This window comes from Callithrix jacchus, chromosome 11 (genome assembly GCF_049354715.1).
Source record: "Callithrix jacchus isolate 240 chromosome 11, calJac240_pri, whole genome shotgun sequence".
In the NCBI taxonomy this organism is placed as follows: domain Eukaryota; kingdom Metazoa; phylum Chordata; class Mammalia; order Primates; family Cebidae; genus Callithrix; species Callithrix jacchus.
The window spans coordinates 89,437,259-89,453,472 of record NC_133512.1 but is presented as its reverse complement, the minus strand read 5'-3'; the positions used below and the strand labels follow the sequence as shown (position 1 = coordinate 89,453,472).

Genomic DNA, 16,214 nt, shown 5'->3' with positions numbered 1-16,214 from the left:
CGTGAGTGGGACCAGATGGTGTAGGGGTGGCGTTTGCCTTCCATCTGGGCCGTGAGTAGGACATGATGGCACAGGGGTGGCGTTTGCCTTCCATCTGGGCCGTGAGTGGGATGAGATGGTGCAGGGGTGGCGTTTGCCTTCCATCTGGGCCGTGAGTAGGACGCGATGGCGCAGGGGTGGCGTTTGTTTCCATTGGGCTGTGAGTGTCCTCCCTGCAGGTAAGGTTTTGGCTTTACCACCTCTGATGGTGCACCTTGAAGGGATTTCAGCCCAGGCTTACTTCTTGGATTTCAGGATGCGATGAGAGTGGGGAAGAGAATTCCCTTGAAGCCCTCTACGAGGGGAAGAGGAGTTACATCAGTGTTTTATTCTGGAGGCAAATCAAAGGAATTTAAACATTGTTCGGGGTTCTTACTGTACAGTTCTCCAAAGAGTTTTGTTATGAAAAGGTTGTAGACGATTTAGGTGACGTAAATGGAGTGCTGTGTGTGTGGAGAGGGACAGTGACGTAAATGGAGTGCCGTGTGTGTGGAGAGGGACAGTGCCCTGGGGAGTCGGTGCTGGGCAGCTGCTTATCTCCTCTCTGCTCACCATATGTATGCAGGATGCCGTGCTCAGGACACATTCTTGTGGATGCTGAATGCTGCGGGCTTCAGTTCTCACCTGCTGGGACGTGGGCGGAATCATGCTGCGGGCAAGGTGGTTTTGCTGCTAGGTCTTCTGACGTCTCCTCGCCCTCGTCCCCAGGTTGGGGTTCGTTCCCCTCATGGGGTGCTGGGGGAACTTTACCTTCAGTTCCTTATTTGGAGAGTTGGTTTTCAGTGTGGGTTGCTGGCCTGCTCCATAGGACAGAGTCTGAGTGTAGGTCAAGTTGGTCTTTCAAAGGCCTTGGCAGAAGCATGTGGTTAACTTGTGGCAGGTGTGGACCCACAGTACCGGGGCAGATGCCATAAATCATTGTTTAACAATTTGAAACTCTAGAGAGGAAGACAGCGTGGATAGAAAACTTTAGGCTAAACAGTCCATATTAGCTGAGTTTTAATGCTCTAAAGTAGTCAGCGTTCTGTGCATTGAAGAAAATGGCTATTTTTTCTTGCTGAAAACTAGAGAGGCAGAAGAAAAATCCTGTGATCTCTGTCAGAGACCTCTTGTCTTCAGGGTTTTTAACTTTATCAAAAACCCAACTGAATGGGTTTTTTGACATACTTACTTTTCACATTCTGAGCTGGTGTCCCTGTGCCTTTCCAGTGTCCCCTAAATGTCCTCAGCGACCCCTGTGTGTGGTACCCACGTCTCCTCGTTGAGCTGTTCCTGAGTGTCCTGGGTGTCCCCTCCTCTCCTGGTTGGACTGTCTCCTCTCTGTGTTGCTCACGTCTCCTGGGTCCCCTGGTTGGACTGTCCCTGACTGTCCCTGGTGTCCCCTCTCTGTGTTGCTCACGTCTCCTGGGTCTCCTGGTTGGACTGTCCCTGACTGTCCCTGGTGTCCCCTCTCTGTGGTGCTCACTTCTCCTGGGTCTCCTGGTTGGACTGTCCCCGACTGTCCCTGGCATCCCCTCTCTGTGGTGCCCATGTCTCCTGGATCTCCTGGACCCTCTCCACGGTCACTCATGTCCTGGGTTCCATTCAGCTGTTTTGTTTATGGCAGGTCCTATATTAAACTTCTCTATAGAAGTTAAGTTTAAAGAAAAAGAGTTAAGGTGGGTTGCGGTGGCTTGCACTTGTAATCCCAACAGTTTGGGAGGCCAAGGTGGGTAGATCACCTGAGGTCAAGAGTTTGAGACCATCCTGGCCAACATGGTGAAACCCTGTCCCTACTAAAAATACAAAAATTAGCTGGGTGTGGTGGTGTACACCTATAATCCCAGCTACTCGGGAGGCTGAGGTAGAAGAATTCCTTGAACCCTGGAGGTGGAGGTTGTAGAGAGCTGGGATTGCACCACTGCACTCCAGCCTGGGTGACAGTGAGACTCCATCTCAAAAAAAATTATTTAATATATTTATGAGGTATTACAGCTTTTTTGTTTGGCCTAATTTTCACATGTCCAAGAAGGGTTTTAGTGGCTTGTCCGAGAAAAATTTCCATTTTTCATTTGGACTAAATCTGTTTTTTTGTTTGAAATAAACTCCCAAATGCTTCCTTTATTTGTATCATTAAGGAAATGTCTCTCAAAGGGAAGATTGAATAGTTGTGGTAAATATTCTCTGCAGGAAATCATCCTTGATTGATTTTGCTTAGCTGAAGTTAGGTTTATCATCAGGCTCTGTTGTACCAGGGTGGTAGGGTTGTACCCTGTGTTGGAGTGTGTTACTGTGGCTGGTGATAAGAGGTTAGGTTTAGCACTAAGCTGTTTTACTGGGGTTGTGGGGTTGCATGCTGTGTTGCTGGAGTGTGTTACTGTGGCTAGTGATAAGCAATTAAGCTTATCAAGCTCTGTTGTACTGGGGATGTAGGGTTGTACTGGGGCTGTAGGGTTGTATCCTGTGTTGTTGGAGTGTGTTACTGTGGCTGGTGATAAGCAGTTAGGTTTAGCATGAAGTTCTGTTGTATCAGGGATGTAGGGTTGTACGGGGGCTATAGGGTTGTACCCTGTGTTGTTGGAGTGTGTTACTGTGGCTGGTGATAAGTGCCTGAGTGTTGGGCACAGGCCTCAGTGCAGCTGTGGAGCAGGAGTGGCACAGAGCGAGCTGTGGTTTCTTCGGCAAAGCACTCATGCTCCCCTTGGGGAGACCTGCTGAGAAATGCTGAGTGTATGATAAAATATATTGTTTGCTAAGAACAGTGGCAAGGAAAACCTAGCCACCCCTGCCTGCAAGTGGAAAACTGCTTGGGGCATTCTAAAGTAGCAAAACAGTACATGTATATCATATGATGGTTAAAACACGGGATATGTGACCTGCCCCTGTGGCTCCCTCGGGAAGAATAATTTCTAGTTTGTCCTTGATGAGTGGTAAGCAGGCACCAGCTGCCTACCTAGTTTATCTTGGTTCTATGAGAAAACACTGAACACCTGCTTGTTAATAATCACCTGTTCAGAGACTAAATACGTGGGTCAGTGTCTTCTTGAGGCCCTCAGCCTGAAATGCTGTCAGCCCCTGAGGCTCTCAGCCTAGAAGGCTGTTGGCCCCCAGATAGTCCCACTTTGCTGTTCTATCTGGGTGTCTGCTTCTTAATGCCTTTCAACACTGCCTGGGTGGGCGTCTCTATGGCCGAGCTGGTCTCAGTAGAGACTAGCCTGGATCTTGTAGGAAACACCATCATGAGGGTTGCCAGGAGGCGGTGGTACAGTGTGACAGGAGGCACCCCAGGTGGGGGGGGAGGGTGCAGAAGTAGAGTCACCACCCTTGTTTTAGAGCACGGTAAACCTTTACTGTCCTCACGGTTTCTGTGGATCAGGGTTTGGGGGTGGCATAATGGGACATTAGGGTGCAGTCCTCATGCTCCCTGACATTAAATTGGGCTGAGGGGCCCTTCTGAGGTTTGGGCTTGTGCCAGCCTCTGCCTGGGCCTCCCCAGGAGTGCTTGGGTGTCCTTGCGCTGTGGCAGCTGCATCTCCCAGGGTGCGCAGTGAGAGCGAGCGGGTGCCATAGCCAGGTGGAAGCTCTGGACAGGACCCTGAGCAGGAAGACACTCAGCTGTGCCTCTACCCCGTTCTCCTCATCTGAAGTGTGGTGGCACAGATCACTTGAGCTCAGGAGTTTGAGATCAGCCTGGGCAACATGGTGGAACTCTGTCTCTACAAAACACAAAAAAATTAGCTGGGTGTCATCCCAGCTACTCAGGAGGCTGAGGTGGGAGGATGACCTGAGCTAGTTGTGCCACTGCATTCCAGCCTGGGTGACAGAGCCAGACCCTGCCTCATAAAAACATAACGACGACAAGGAAGTGTGACATGGAGTCTGGCCCACGTTCACAGGAGGGGGAATCAGCTTGACTTGTAGAGAAAGGGTTGTTGAAGTGTTCGTGGAAGTATTTTAAGACCACTGCAACTTATTTTATTATTCTCCCTTAGATTCTTAGGACAGGTGAACACCTGCTGAACCGGCTGCCCGACGCTTTCCTTTACCGGCACACACACTGTGGATTCTGTAAAGGCTGGTGGTCGGGAGGCGCTGTGGGTGTTAAACAGTGCTGGTGACTGAGGCACAGAGACTGGGGCTTCCTTTCCAGAAGGTGAGGGTTTAGCTGAAAGATGGATTATCCAATGAGGAGCAAACACTTTCAAACATCAGAGGAGCTGGATGGCGTTTTTGGGTGTGGTGCCTTTCTCGGGTTTTCTCAGTGCAACCCCAGCGCTGAGGCAGTGCTTGGTGTATGCTAGGGGCTTGCTGTGTATTTGCTGAATACAAGTACGGGGTCTTTGGGGGCCATAGAGACAGGTGACCTTGTGGACTGACCGGTTGCCCAGTGCAAACCAAACAGACAAGCGTGATAGGGTGGTCCGCAGGGACAGGCAGGCTTTCTCTGGTGACTGTGGTTTGAATAATATTCATTCCATGGTGTTGGTTCAGTTCCTTTTTATGACTGGCTGTTGAAAGGACTTGAGCTGAAAACTGCTGAGCTTCATGATGCCTCAGCGTCCTCACTGGAAAAATGGAGCCGATAACCTTAGTAGGGTTATGAGATTTAAATATTGTGCTTGATTCAGGATAGCATCGAGAAGCACCAGATGCTACACACATTTCTGTCCATCTGTCATACGTTCTAGCTGCTGTTGCTGCATAAAAGACTGGTGTGAGTACAGCAGCCTTCTAATTTTCTCATATTCTGTGGATCAGGCAAGCTCACAGAAGCGGGCTTAGTTCTGCCACTGATATCTGGGGCCTCCGCTGGGGAGACTCGAGGTTTGGGGGTGCAGTAACTCATGAGGGCCCATTGGAGCCATGCCTCTCACGCATCTGCCCTGGTGCTGGCTGTGAGGGCCCCCCCTGGGCCTGTGGCTGTGGCATCTGCAGGGGCCTCTCCCCAAGGCTGCTTCCCTTCCTCACAGGAAAGTGTCTGGAGCTACCACCCAGGAGGCCCGCAATGCTGGCTGTCCTGGGTTGAGCCCAGCGGCTGCAGAAGGAGCACACACTCCCTCTGTGCATGCAGCATTTGGGATGAGACTCTGTTATGGCTGTTTTTGGAAAATACAGTGTGACAGAATATATTTTAAATCCACAGAATATTTGTTCTTGATCTGTTGCTCAACTGCCGTTATAACTTGTTTTCGTAATATTTAATAATTTTGAAGTAGCCAAAGGGATGCCTTTTATAATGTGTAATTTTAGACTAGTGAATAATTTCTTAAAATCTGTAGTTCTGTTACCTTTTATTCCAGGAGGTGGAGAAGTATTCTCTGGCATGTCAAGAATTAACTGCCATTGATTTAGATGGCCTAATGGAAAAGCAGCTCACTAGAGCACACAAAATTATTTTAAACTTTAAACATTCTAACTTTATACTTTTCTGTTTAGAGAAGAACCAAGGATGATACCTGGAAGGCAGATGACCTCAGAAAACATCTCTGGGTAATTATCATAAATAGTGTAGATTGGGATCTGTGTGGGACTCGTGTGGTTTTCTTGGACCGCTTTACCTGGTACACAACACTGCGTAGCTTTGGTTACGGGTGCCTCATTTCAGAGTCCTTTCAACTTGGAGGTGAAGGCGTGCAGCTAATAATCCCTCTGGAACATTGTTAATCACGGTGGACACTCCCACCTGCTCGTGGGGCCCTGCCATGGCTTAGGTGCAGGGGGTTCTCACTTCAGGGGGTGGCAGCAGTGGGGCTATGGGATTGAGAGAGAGTCCTGAGAGTTTTAGAACGAGGGTTCTTGTTTGTATAGAGCCCAGGCAGCTTGTGTCTCAGTGACTTTAAAATACAGTTTTGGTATCTGTCTTTTAACACGTGTAGTATTTAATTTATTTATCTGGTTAATTTTCCTTTTTTTTTTTTTTTTTTTAGAGACAGGGTCTCACCCTTTTGCCCAGGCCAGCGTGCAGTGATAAAATCGTAGCTCACTGCAGCCTTGACCTTCTGGGCCTAAGCCATCCTCCCACCTCAGTCTCTCGAGTAGCTAAGACTACAGGCAAGAACCACCAGGCCTGCTGAGTTTTTAATTTTTAAATTGTTTTGGGTAGAAATGGGGCTCTTACTATGTTGCTTGGGCTGGTCTTGAACTCCTGGCGTCAGGCGATCCTCCTGCCTCAGCCTCCCACAGTGCTGGGATAATATGTGTGAGCTACCGTGCCTGGTCCTACTTATTTTATTTTTTTTTGAATTTTACTTTATTTTTCATATTTGGGGGTAAAAGTACAGGTTTCTTACCTGCATATCTTGCGGAGTGGTGAAGTCTGGGCTGTTAGTGCCCCTGTCACCTGAATAGTGAACATCGTACCCACTAGGTAATTTTTCACCCTCTAATACACATAGTGTTTTAGATTTGATTTGCCAATAAATGTGAATGTCCATGATATTGGGGTGCTGGGTGGCAGTGGTAGAAGTCTAAGCTTGACTCCATGTCCTTTAGTGTCTAAGAACATCCATGCAGGCCCTGGCCCAACTGGGATCGGAAAGCAGCTGAATGCACATGCGTTTTAAGGTCCTGCAGCTGTGTGTGCTTCTCACATTCAGGTATTAAAAGTCTAGTGGAAGTCTGCCTTCCTGGTCACAGAGGACCATTTGTTCTCTTGTTTTAGGCCATACAGTCAGGTGGTTCCAAGGAAGAAAAGAAGCACAGAGAGAAGAAGCTGCGTAAGGAGTCTGAGATGGACCTTCCTGAACACAAGGAGCCAAGGTGCAGGGATCCCGACCAGGATGCCAGGAGCAGAGACAGGGTGGCCGAAGTCCAGACCGCTAAGGAGAGTTCTCCAGGGGAGAGGGACAGAGACAGACATGGGGAGAGGGACAGAGACAGACAGAGGGAGAGGAGAAGAGACACAAAAGACCGGGAGAAAGAAAAGCTGAAGGAGAAATATCGAGAGGCAGAGAAGTCTCACAGCAGAGGAAAGGACAGGGAAAAAGAAAAAGACAGAAGGGCCAGGAAGGAAGAGCTCCGGCAGACCATGGCCCACCACACCCCGCTAGGCCAGGAGGTGCGCGACCGGCAGCTCCTGGAGCGGGCAGAGAGGAAAGGCCGCTCAGGTGCGTCCCCACTTGCCTCCCTGCAGCTCCACCTGAGATGTCGCTTTGCTGTTCCTGACGGTTGTTAGCTCGCTCCCTCACCTTCCTCCCACCCTCCCTCCTTCCCCCTTCTTTCCTTTTTTTTTCTGGACAGGGTCTAGCTCTGCCTCCAGGCTAGAGTGCAGTGGTGCCATCACAGCTCACTGCAGCCTCAACTTCCTGGGCTCAAGCAATCCTCCCACCTCAGCCTCTGCAAGCATTGGCAATATAGACGTCAGTCTCTGTGCCCAGCTGGCTCTATTTCTTTTAAAAGTTCTTGCTGTTTGGAACATTTTTCCTCTTTTGAAATGACCTTTTTTTTTTTTTTAATTCATTTTTTATTTTTATTTTCTCACACAGTTTTCACAAATGTTTTATCTTTGAAGTTAGAGGTCCCCATTCTCTCTCTTTCACGGTGTGTTTGTATACTTTTTATCATTGTTTTCCTTTTGGTATTTTAAAAACTCATTCAGGCCTGGCTTTTTTTTTTGCAGATAGAGTCTTACTCTGTTGCCCAGGCTGGAGTGAAGACGCATGATCTTGGCTCACTGAAGCCTCTGCCTCCCTGATTCAAGTGATTCTCGTGCCTCAGCCTCCTGAGTGGTTGGGACTACAGGCACACACCACCACACCTGGCTAATTTTTTGTATTTTTAGTTGAGGTGGGGTTTCACCATGTTGGCCAGGCTGGTCTTGAACTCAGATAATCCACTCACCTTAACCTCCCAGAGTACTAGGATTATAGGTTTGAGCCACAGTGCCCAGCCAGCACCTGGCTAACTTTTAAAAATTTTTTGTAGAGATGGGGCTCGCACATATTGCCCACGCTGGTCTTGAACTGGTCTCTAGGAGTCCATTTACCTTGACCTCCCAAAGTGGTAGGATTACAAGTAGAAGCTACTACACTTGGCCTGATTAATTTTTTTTTTTTGAGATAAACTCTTGCTTTTTTGCCCATGCTGAAGTGCAGTGGCACCATCTTGGCTCACTGCAACCTCCGCTTCCCAGGTTCAAGTGATCTTGTGCCTTAGCCTCCTGAGTAGCTGGGATTACAGGCATGCACCAGTACACCCTGCTATTGGCCTAATTAATTTTAACAGTAGCTGTTTTACTATTTAATACTCTTTTCAGAATTATTTTTGATGTTTCTGGAATTTAGTTGCAGTAAAATCTTTTGTTTTCAGATCACTCCCCCCTTTGTTTTTTCCTGTGCTCATTTTTTCAGTGTGGTGTTGAAAGGAACTGTACTGGAAAGACTTTTAAAAACTGATTGTACACTAGACTCTAAAGTTCTTTCATCTGTACATCTCTTCTGTCATCTCCTTTCCTCCTGCACTGCCCATCTGTGGAGTGTGGGCTTTATCCAGCACTGAGTCCCGGGTCTCTTCTCCAGCAACCCCTTGCCCTGGCTGGCTGGATGTAGTCTCATGGTTTTAAATACTGTTGATCCATTTCCACATTTCCAAGTTTTTACCCCCAGCTGGGCATCATCCCTGAATTCCAGACTTGTGTATCCCCTGTGCTTTGATGTCTAATAGATAACACAAGCGCAGAGAACCCCACATTGAGCCCATTTCCATCGATAGCACCTGCATCCTTCGGTCCTGAGGTCAGGGACCTGGCATATAGCTGGATGCCCTTCTTTCTCTCCCAGTCTCTCAGAGAGTCCTGGGTTTCAGCCTTGAAAATCTATCCAGAACGGGGCCCTCCCTCTGTATCCCAGACTCCTAGAAGAGTGCTCAGTGCTTGGTAAATGCTTTTTGAATGAATGCATGTTGCCTTAATGGTCTCTCAAAGTTTAACTTTACCCCGATATTTCAAAGTGTCTGCTCTTGTAATTTTACATCTGATGCCTTTTTTCTGTGCAGATTTAGAAGAGAGAGTCCAGCTTTCCTTGCTGCATGATGCTTTGGTATCATCAGTACCTGCCTGGCTCTGTTTGTCCCTGGTCTGTCTTGTGGGACATGCTGGGCCTTGGCACTTCAGCCTCCACAGCCCAGGATGGATGCTGCAGCCTGGTACCCTGGGGGTCTGCTGCACCTGGCTTCCTTGGTTATTCAGGGGCCTCTAGCTTCCTTGGTCCCCTCAGCAGTGGGGGCGCCAGGAGGTATGGGTGCTGCGCTGTATCCTCAGTGCATCCAGGAGGGCAGGAATTTTCCTGGAGCTCACATTTGGCTAAAGTGTTTGGCTGACTGGGCTGGTTCTCCTGTTCAAACTAAGCTCTGCTTCTGTGTGATGCACAGAAACCCTGAAGGCTGTATGAGTTTGGGCTGGTGCCCCCTTGAATTTCCAAGGGATACTCAGACATTCGCTGGGTTGCTTCAGTAGCAAACTGAGTGAGGCAAGAAGTCTCTCTGTTCCTTAGTGTACGAGTCCGTCCTCACATTGCTATAAAGAAACACCTGAGGCTGGGGAATTTTATAAAGAGAAGAGGTTTAATTGGTTCTCAGTTCTTCAGGCTGTACAGGAAGCATGGCTGGGGAGGCCTGAGGAGACTTAACAGTCTTCGGGGAAGGTGAAGGGGAAGCATTCACCTCTTACAGGGCCAGAGCAGGAGGGAGAGAGAGAGTGGGAGGTGCTACACACTTTTAAACAACCAGGTCTTGTGAAAACTCAGTATCACAGGAACAGCACCCAGGGGGAAATTCGCCCCCATGATCCAGTCACCCCCCACTGGGTCCCACCTTCAGCACTAGGGACTACATTTCAGCGTGAGATTTGGGTGGGGACACAGATCCAGACCGTATCACTTAGATTGCCATGTTCATCTCCTTCATTTTAAATTCAATACGAGAACTCTTCTCATTTTTGAGGTGGGGCATATGTTTTACTTGAAGAATATTTTGAAATACATGTTAAAATGTGCAACACAGTCCACAGCAAGATGTTAAAAGATCTTTTTGATGTACTAACATTTGGGAGTATTAAAAATATGTTTTACTTTTTGTAGTGAGTAAAGTAAGAAATGAAGAGAAAGATGACTCTGAAAGAGGAGATGAAGATAGAGAAAGAAGATACCGAGAAAGAAAGGTATACAAAGCCAGGCCTGGGGAGAGAAAGGGTTTCCACATGTCGCCAAGGAAAGGATGTGGTTCTTGTGTTTTTTTTTGAGACAGAGTCTTACTCTGTCGCCCAGGCTGGAATACAGTGATGTGATCTTGGCTCACTGCAACCTCTGCCTCCCGGGTTTAAGAGATTCTCCTGCCTCAGCCTGCTGAGTAGCTGGGATTACAGGCATACACCACCATGGCTGGCTAATTTTTGTATTTTTCGTAGAAATGGGGTTTCACCATGTTGGTCAGGGTGGTCTTGAACTCCTGACCTCTGATCAGCCCACCTCAGCCTCCCAAAGTGCTGGGATTATGGGCACGAGCCACTGCGCCTGCCCATAAAGGATGTTTTAAGCATTATTATTAGAGGCATTTTTAGAAGATGTCGTAAGCCAGGGTTTCAGGCCTGGAAAAGGTCTCCAGCACTATGTGTAGTCACTTTCTTTTCCCCTCACAGTCAAGTGCTTTTTTCTGAATCTAATGGTAATATTTGATTATTTTAGAAAATTTAGAAGATACAAATAAGTGATAAGAAAACAAAAACTAATCCTCACCCGTAGGTAAGTATTGATAGTATTTAGGTGTATATTTTTCCAGGTTTATATATTTATGTATGTATAGCATTGTTTGCTTTAGTTAGATGTTTGCTGTTTTATAAATTGTTTAAATGGAGCACATTTTGAGCCTTTTCCTGATTCATCCTGGGTTTCATTGTGCATGGCTTGGTATTTCATGCTGTGGATGTGTTGTTGCTCTTGAGGCATCTGTGGTTCTGGACACTCGTGTGTGTGTATGTGTGTGTGTGTTTTATTTTAAAGACATCCAGGGGGTATGCTTTTTGGTTCATTCATAATAATTTCCTTATGATTAATTTCTGGAAATGAACTTGCTGGATCAAAGTAAATGTAAACTTACCCTATTAGCTTTACATAAAAGTTGTAATGATTTATATCGTCAGGGCATAGTTCCTCATGTCCTAAGCAGGAACGGGACATTATCTTCATTTAAAATTTTTGCTCATTTAGTTCAGAAGAAAACAGCATTTCTGGGCATTTTTAAAAGCAGGTTTACTACCTTTTGTTAATTATCACCTGCATACTTTTGCTAATTTTTTTTTACCCTCTTTTTAAAATTTTTTTACAGATAGTGTCTTGCTCTGTCACCCAGGCTAGAGTGCAGTGGTGTGGTCATAGTTCACTGCAGCCAGGAATTCCTGGGCTCAAGCAGTCCTCCCACCTTAGCCTCCTGAGCAGCTGGGACTACAGGTGCACACCACCACACCCAGCCCATTTTAAATTTTTTTGTATAGACGGGGTTTCACTATATTGTCCAGGCTGGTCTTGAACTCCTGGTCTCAAGTGATCCTCCCACCTCAGCCTCCCAGGGTACTTGGATCACAGGCCTGTGCCACGGTGCCTGCTGCTGCCTGACTTTTCAGTGGCGCCTTTTACTGGTTTGTAAGAGTACGTAAGTTACTCATTTATGTTGCTGTTTTTGACTTGTTTTGAATTTGACCTGGGGGATTTTTGTTTTTATAAGTTAAAAATTGTGAAGTAGCTAGGTCTGTGCTGTTACTAGGTCTGTTGTTGATGGAATACTTTCTCCACAGCCAAGTTACATGAGTTGTTGCTTGTGTTTTTTCTGGGTCTTTAACTGTTTATTAAAAAAGAGTTAAGGCTGGATGTGGTGACTCAGGCCAGTAATCCCAGCATTTTGGGAGGCTGAGGCGGGTGGATCTCCAGGTTAGGAGATTGAGACCATTCTGGCTAACATGGTGAAACCCTGTCTCTACTAAAAATATAAAAATTAGCTGGGTGATATGGCACACACCTGTAATCCAGCTACTCAGGAGGCTAAGGCAGGAGAATCTTTTGATCCCAGGGAGGCAGAGGTTGCAGTGAGCCAAGATTGTGCCACTGCACTTCAGCCTGGGCAACAGAGTGAGACTCCATCTCAAACAAACAAAACAAAAATTAATTCTCTGGAGTTTATTTTGGTGAAGCAGTTCTCTAACTTCACAGCTGAGGCGTTTGGTCAGGGAGGGCATTTGCAGGTTCTTCTTTAGGAAGGTCACCCTGGCAAAGATAAGTAGGGTGGATGGGAGTTGGGGAGAATTGAGGGAGATGAGAGAGGAGAATGTAGGGTCTACAGGCGGTCCCCCAGGGAACTGAGATATGCAGAGGGTACCATAGACCGGGAGTCCAGTGGTCCCTGATAGGGGGCAAGCAGAGGAGACTCAGTGTCTTTCAGGATAGGGATGGGCAGGCACTGGGGTCTGTCGAGCATGATGTCAGGGCTCCAAGAACTAAGAGTGTGTCCTGCAGCTTAGCATGAAGATGACCACTGGTTCCCTGAGCATCCACAGTGATTTTAGTCACAGAGATGGCTAAATGCTGGTCCCATTTTCAAGACTCTCCATCTGCATGGTAGTAATTAGGAGAGAACGAGTGATGTGCCTTGTCCATGTGAGAGATGTGGCAGCCTTGTGCTATCGTACTCACTGGAGAGGGCGTCTCCCAGAGAAGTTGGAGCGTTCCCAGGAGGGATTCCAGGGCTGGCAGAGCTTAGGCCAAGGGCCACAAGCATGAGGGATGAGGCGTGGAGGTCAGGAGGGCCGACTGTGAGTGCCGGGCGCCATGTGTGAAGGTCGGGAGGGCTGACTGTGAATGCCCGGCGCCATGTGGGGAGAGGTCAGGAGGGCCGACTGTGAGTGCTGGGCGCCATGTGTGAAGGTCGGGAGGGCTGACTGTGAGTGCCTGGTGCCATGTGGGGAGAGGTCAGGAGGGCTGACTGAGTGCCCGGCGCCATGTGTGAAGGTCGGGAGGGCTGACTGAGTGCCCGGTGCCATGTGGGGAGAGGTCAGGAGGGCCGACTGTGAGTGCTGCCATGTGTGAAGGTCGGGAGGGCAGACGGTGAGTGCCGGGCGCCATGTGTGAAGGTCGGGAGGGCTGACTGTGAGTGCCCGGTGCCATGTGGGGAGAGGTCAGGAGGGCTGACTGAGTGCCCGGCGCCATGTGTGAAGGTCGGGAGGGCTGACTGTGAGTGCCCGGTGCCATGTGGGGAGAGGTCAGGAGAGCTGACTGAGTGCCCGGTGCCATGTGTGAAGGTCGGGAGGGCTGACTGAGTGCCCGGTGCCATGTGGGGATAGGTCAGGAGGGCTGACTGAGTGCCCGGCGCCATGTGTGAAGGTCGGGAGGGCTGACTGAGTGCCCGGTGCCATGTGGGGAGAGGTCAGGAGGGCTGACTGAGTGCCCGGCGCCATGTGTGAAGGTCGGGAGGGCTGACTGAGTGCCCGGTGCCATGTGGGGAGAGGTCAGGAGGGCTGACTGAGTGCCCGGCGCCATGTGTGAAGGTCGGGAGGGCTGACTGAGTGCCCGGTGCCATGTGGGGAGAGGTCAGGAGGGCTGACTGAGTGCCCGGCGCCATGTGTGAAGGTCGGGAGGGCTGACTGAGTGCCCGGTGCCATGTGGGGAGAGGTCAGGAGGGCTGACTGAGTGCCCGGCGCCATGTGTGAAGGTCGGGAGGGCTGACTGAGTGCCCGGTGCCATGTGGGGAGAGGTCAGGAGGGCTGACTGAGTGCCCGGCGCCATGTGTGAAGGTCGGGAGGGCTGACTGAGTGCCCGGTGCCATGTGGGGAGAGGTCAGGAGGGCCGACTGTGAGTGCCGGGCGCCATGTGTGAAGGTCAGGAGGGCCGACTGTGAGTGCCCGGCGCCATGTGTGAAGGTCAGGAGGGCTGACTGTGAGTGCCCGGCGCCATGTGTGAAGGTCAGGAGGGCTGACTGTGAGTGCCCGGCGCCATGTGTGAAGGTCAGGAGGGCTGACTGTGAATGCCCGGCGCCATGTGGGGAGAGGTCAGGAGGGCCGACTGTGAGTGCCGGGCTCCATGTGTGAAGGTCGGGAGGGCTGACTGTGAGTGCCCGGCGCCATGTGTGAAGGTCGGGAGGGCCGACTGTGAGTGCCGGGCGCCATGTGTGAAGGTCAGGAGGGCCGACTGTGAGTGCCCGGCGCCATGTGTGAAGGTCAGGAGGGCCGACTGTGAGTGCCCGGCGCCATGTGTGAAGGTCAGGAGGGCCGACTGTGAGTGCCGGGTGCCATGTGTGAAGGTCAGGAGGGCCGACTGTGAGTGCCCGGCGCCATGTGTGAAGGTCAGGAGGGCCGACTGTGAGTGCCGGGTGCCATGTGTGAAGGTCGGGAGGGCCGACTGAATGCCCGGCGCCATGTGGGGAGAGGTCAGGAGGGCAGACTGTGAGTGCCGGGCTCCATGTGTGAAGGTCGGGAGGGCTGACTGTGAGTGCCGGGCGCCATGTGTGAAGGTCGGGAGGGCCGACTGTGAGTGCCTGGCACCATGTGTGAAGGTCACGAGGGCTGACTGTGAGTGCCGGGCGCCATGTGTGAAGGTCAGGAGGGCCGACTGTGAGTGCCCGGCGCCATGTGTGAAGGTCGGGAGGGCTGACTGTGAGTGCCGGGCACCATGTGGGGAGGCATTGCTTTTTCTGTGGGAGTGAAGTGGCCAGACTGCAGAGTGTTAAACTGTGGCGTTGGGGTGTCACCGGTGTCTGGCTGTGGACCATGTTATGAATAGGGTTTTTCCTTACAGAAGGGTAACATTGCTTCCAGCAATGTATCTGGCGGTGGGATTGAGGAGTGAAGGGGGCAGTGGTAGTTCTGTAATTTTTCCTGTTTCTATTGTGAAATTTATAAAGACAGCACAGTCTTCCCTTGGTATCCATGGAGGAAGAGCTCCAGGACCCCCCAGGTACCAAAATCGGTGAATACTCAAGTAACCAATATAAAATGGTGTAGTGTCTGTATATAACCTACACACATCCTCCTGGATGCTTTAAATCATCTCTAGATTACTTAAAATCCCTAATGCAATATAAATGCCATGTAAATAGTCATTATTGTTTAGGGTGTAATGACAAGGAAATGGTCTGTACCTGTTTAATGGACACAATTTTCTTTGAATATTTTCGATTTGGGGTTGGTTGGATCCATTGTTGCAGAACCCATAGATAGAGAGGGCTGGCTGCACTCCTATTTTATGTGTTCATGCGTTTCTCAACTCATGTTTTATAGCTGCAGTACGGGGACAGCAAAGACAACCCTCTCAAGTACTGGCTTTATAAAGGAGAAGGTGAGAGGAGACACAGGAAGCCAAGAGAGCCAGATCGAGACAAGAAACACCGGGAAAAAAGCAGCACAAGGGAAAGAAGAGAGAAATATTCAAAAGAGAAAAGTAATTCATTCTCTGACAAAGAAGGCGAAGAAAGACGTAAAGAAAAGCGACACAAAGAAGGCCTTCATTTGGATGAGGAGAGGCACCGAAGCCACATGGATAGAAAAGAGAGATTGGCGAAAGAGGAGCACAAGAAAAGAGAATCCAAGGTACCCCTTCCGATGCTTTGTTGCCTTAACAGCCGCCCTGAGGTTAGCACGCCCAGAAGAGCGTGACTGTGGCATGTCTACAGACGAGACTGAGATTTGTGGCCTAGTGGTATTAGTTTAGGAAAAGCATGACTCAAGTCTTTATCATATGGTTAGACAGATTACTGATCTCCTAAGAAATGTGATGTCAAATATTTTGGTTTTATTGTGAACTTACTGTTAACAGGTGTTTGGAAATCTATCATAAAATTTTGAAATTTGGCTGAGTGCGGTGGCTCCATGCCTGTAATCCCAGCACTTTGGGAGGTGGGCGGTTCATCTTAGGTCAGGTGTTGGAGACCAGCCTGACCAACATGGTGAAACCCTGTCTCTGCTAAAACTACAAAAATTAGTCTGGGATGGTGGTGTGTGCCTGTAATTTCAGCTACCCGGGAGGCTGAGGCAGGAGAATTGCTGGCACCTGGGATGCAGAGGTTGTAGTGAGCCGGGATTGCGCCATTGCACTCCAGCCTGGGAGACAAAAAACTGTCTCTCAAAAAAAAAAAAAAATTTGAAATTTAACGTTAAAAAGGAAGCTGATATGTTTTAAAGTGGAAATTAAGTGAATAATTCAGCAAACATTTCAACCAGAATT

The 16,214-nt window shown here is 49.2% G+C and overlaps 1 protein-coding gene across 12 annotated transcripts in view; it reads left to right on the top strand.

Annotated features, from left to right (window-relative positions):
- Positions 1-16,214, top strand: part of DYNC2I1 (dynein 2 intermediate chain 1) — a 101,705-nt gene that overhangs the window by 6,992 nt on the left and 78,499 nt on the right. For 8 of the 12 annotated variants that reach the window (XM_078343275.1, XM_078343271.1, XM_035254227.3 and 5 more), the window contains 4 exons: positions 5,455-5,508; positions 6,680-7,124; positions 10,092-10,171; positions 15,272-15,580. In XM_078343275.1, the coding sequence (XP_078199401.1) occupies positions 10,107-10,171; positions 15,272-15,580 (374 nt within the window). In that variant the 5' untranslated portion in view covers positions 5,455-5,508; positions 6,680-7,124; positions 10,092-10,106. Of the gene's footprint in view, positions 1-5,454; positions 5,509-6,679; positions 7,125-10,091; positions 10,172-15,269; positions 15,581-16,214 lie in introns of those variants that run through there. The other 4 variants (XM_078343274.1, XM_054237481.2, XM_078343273.1 and 1 more) reach the window with 2 other exon arrangements.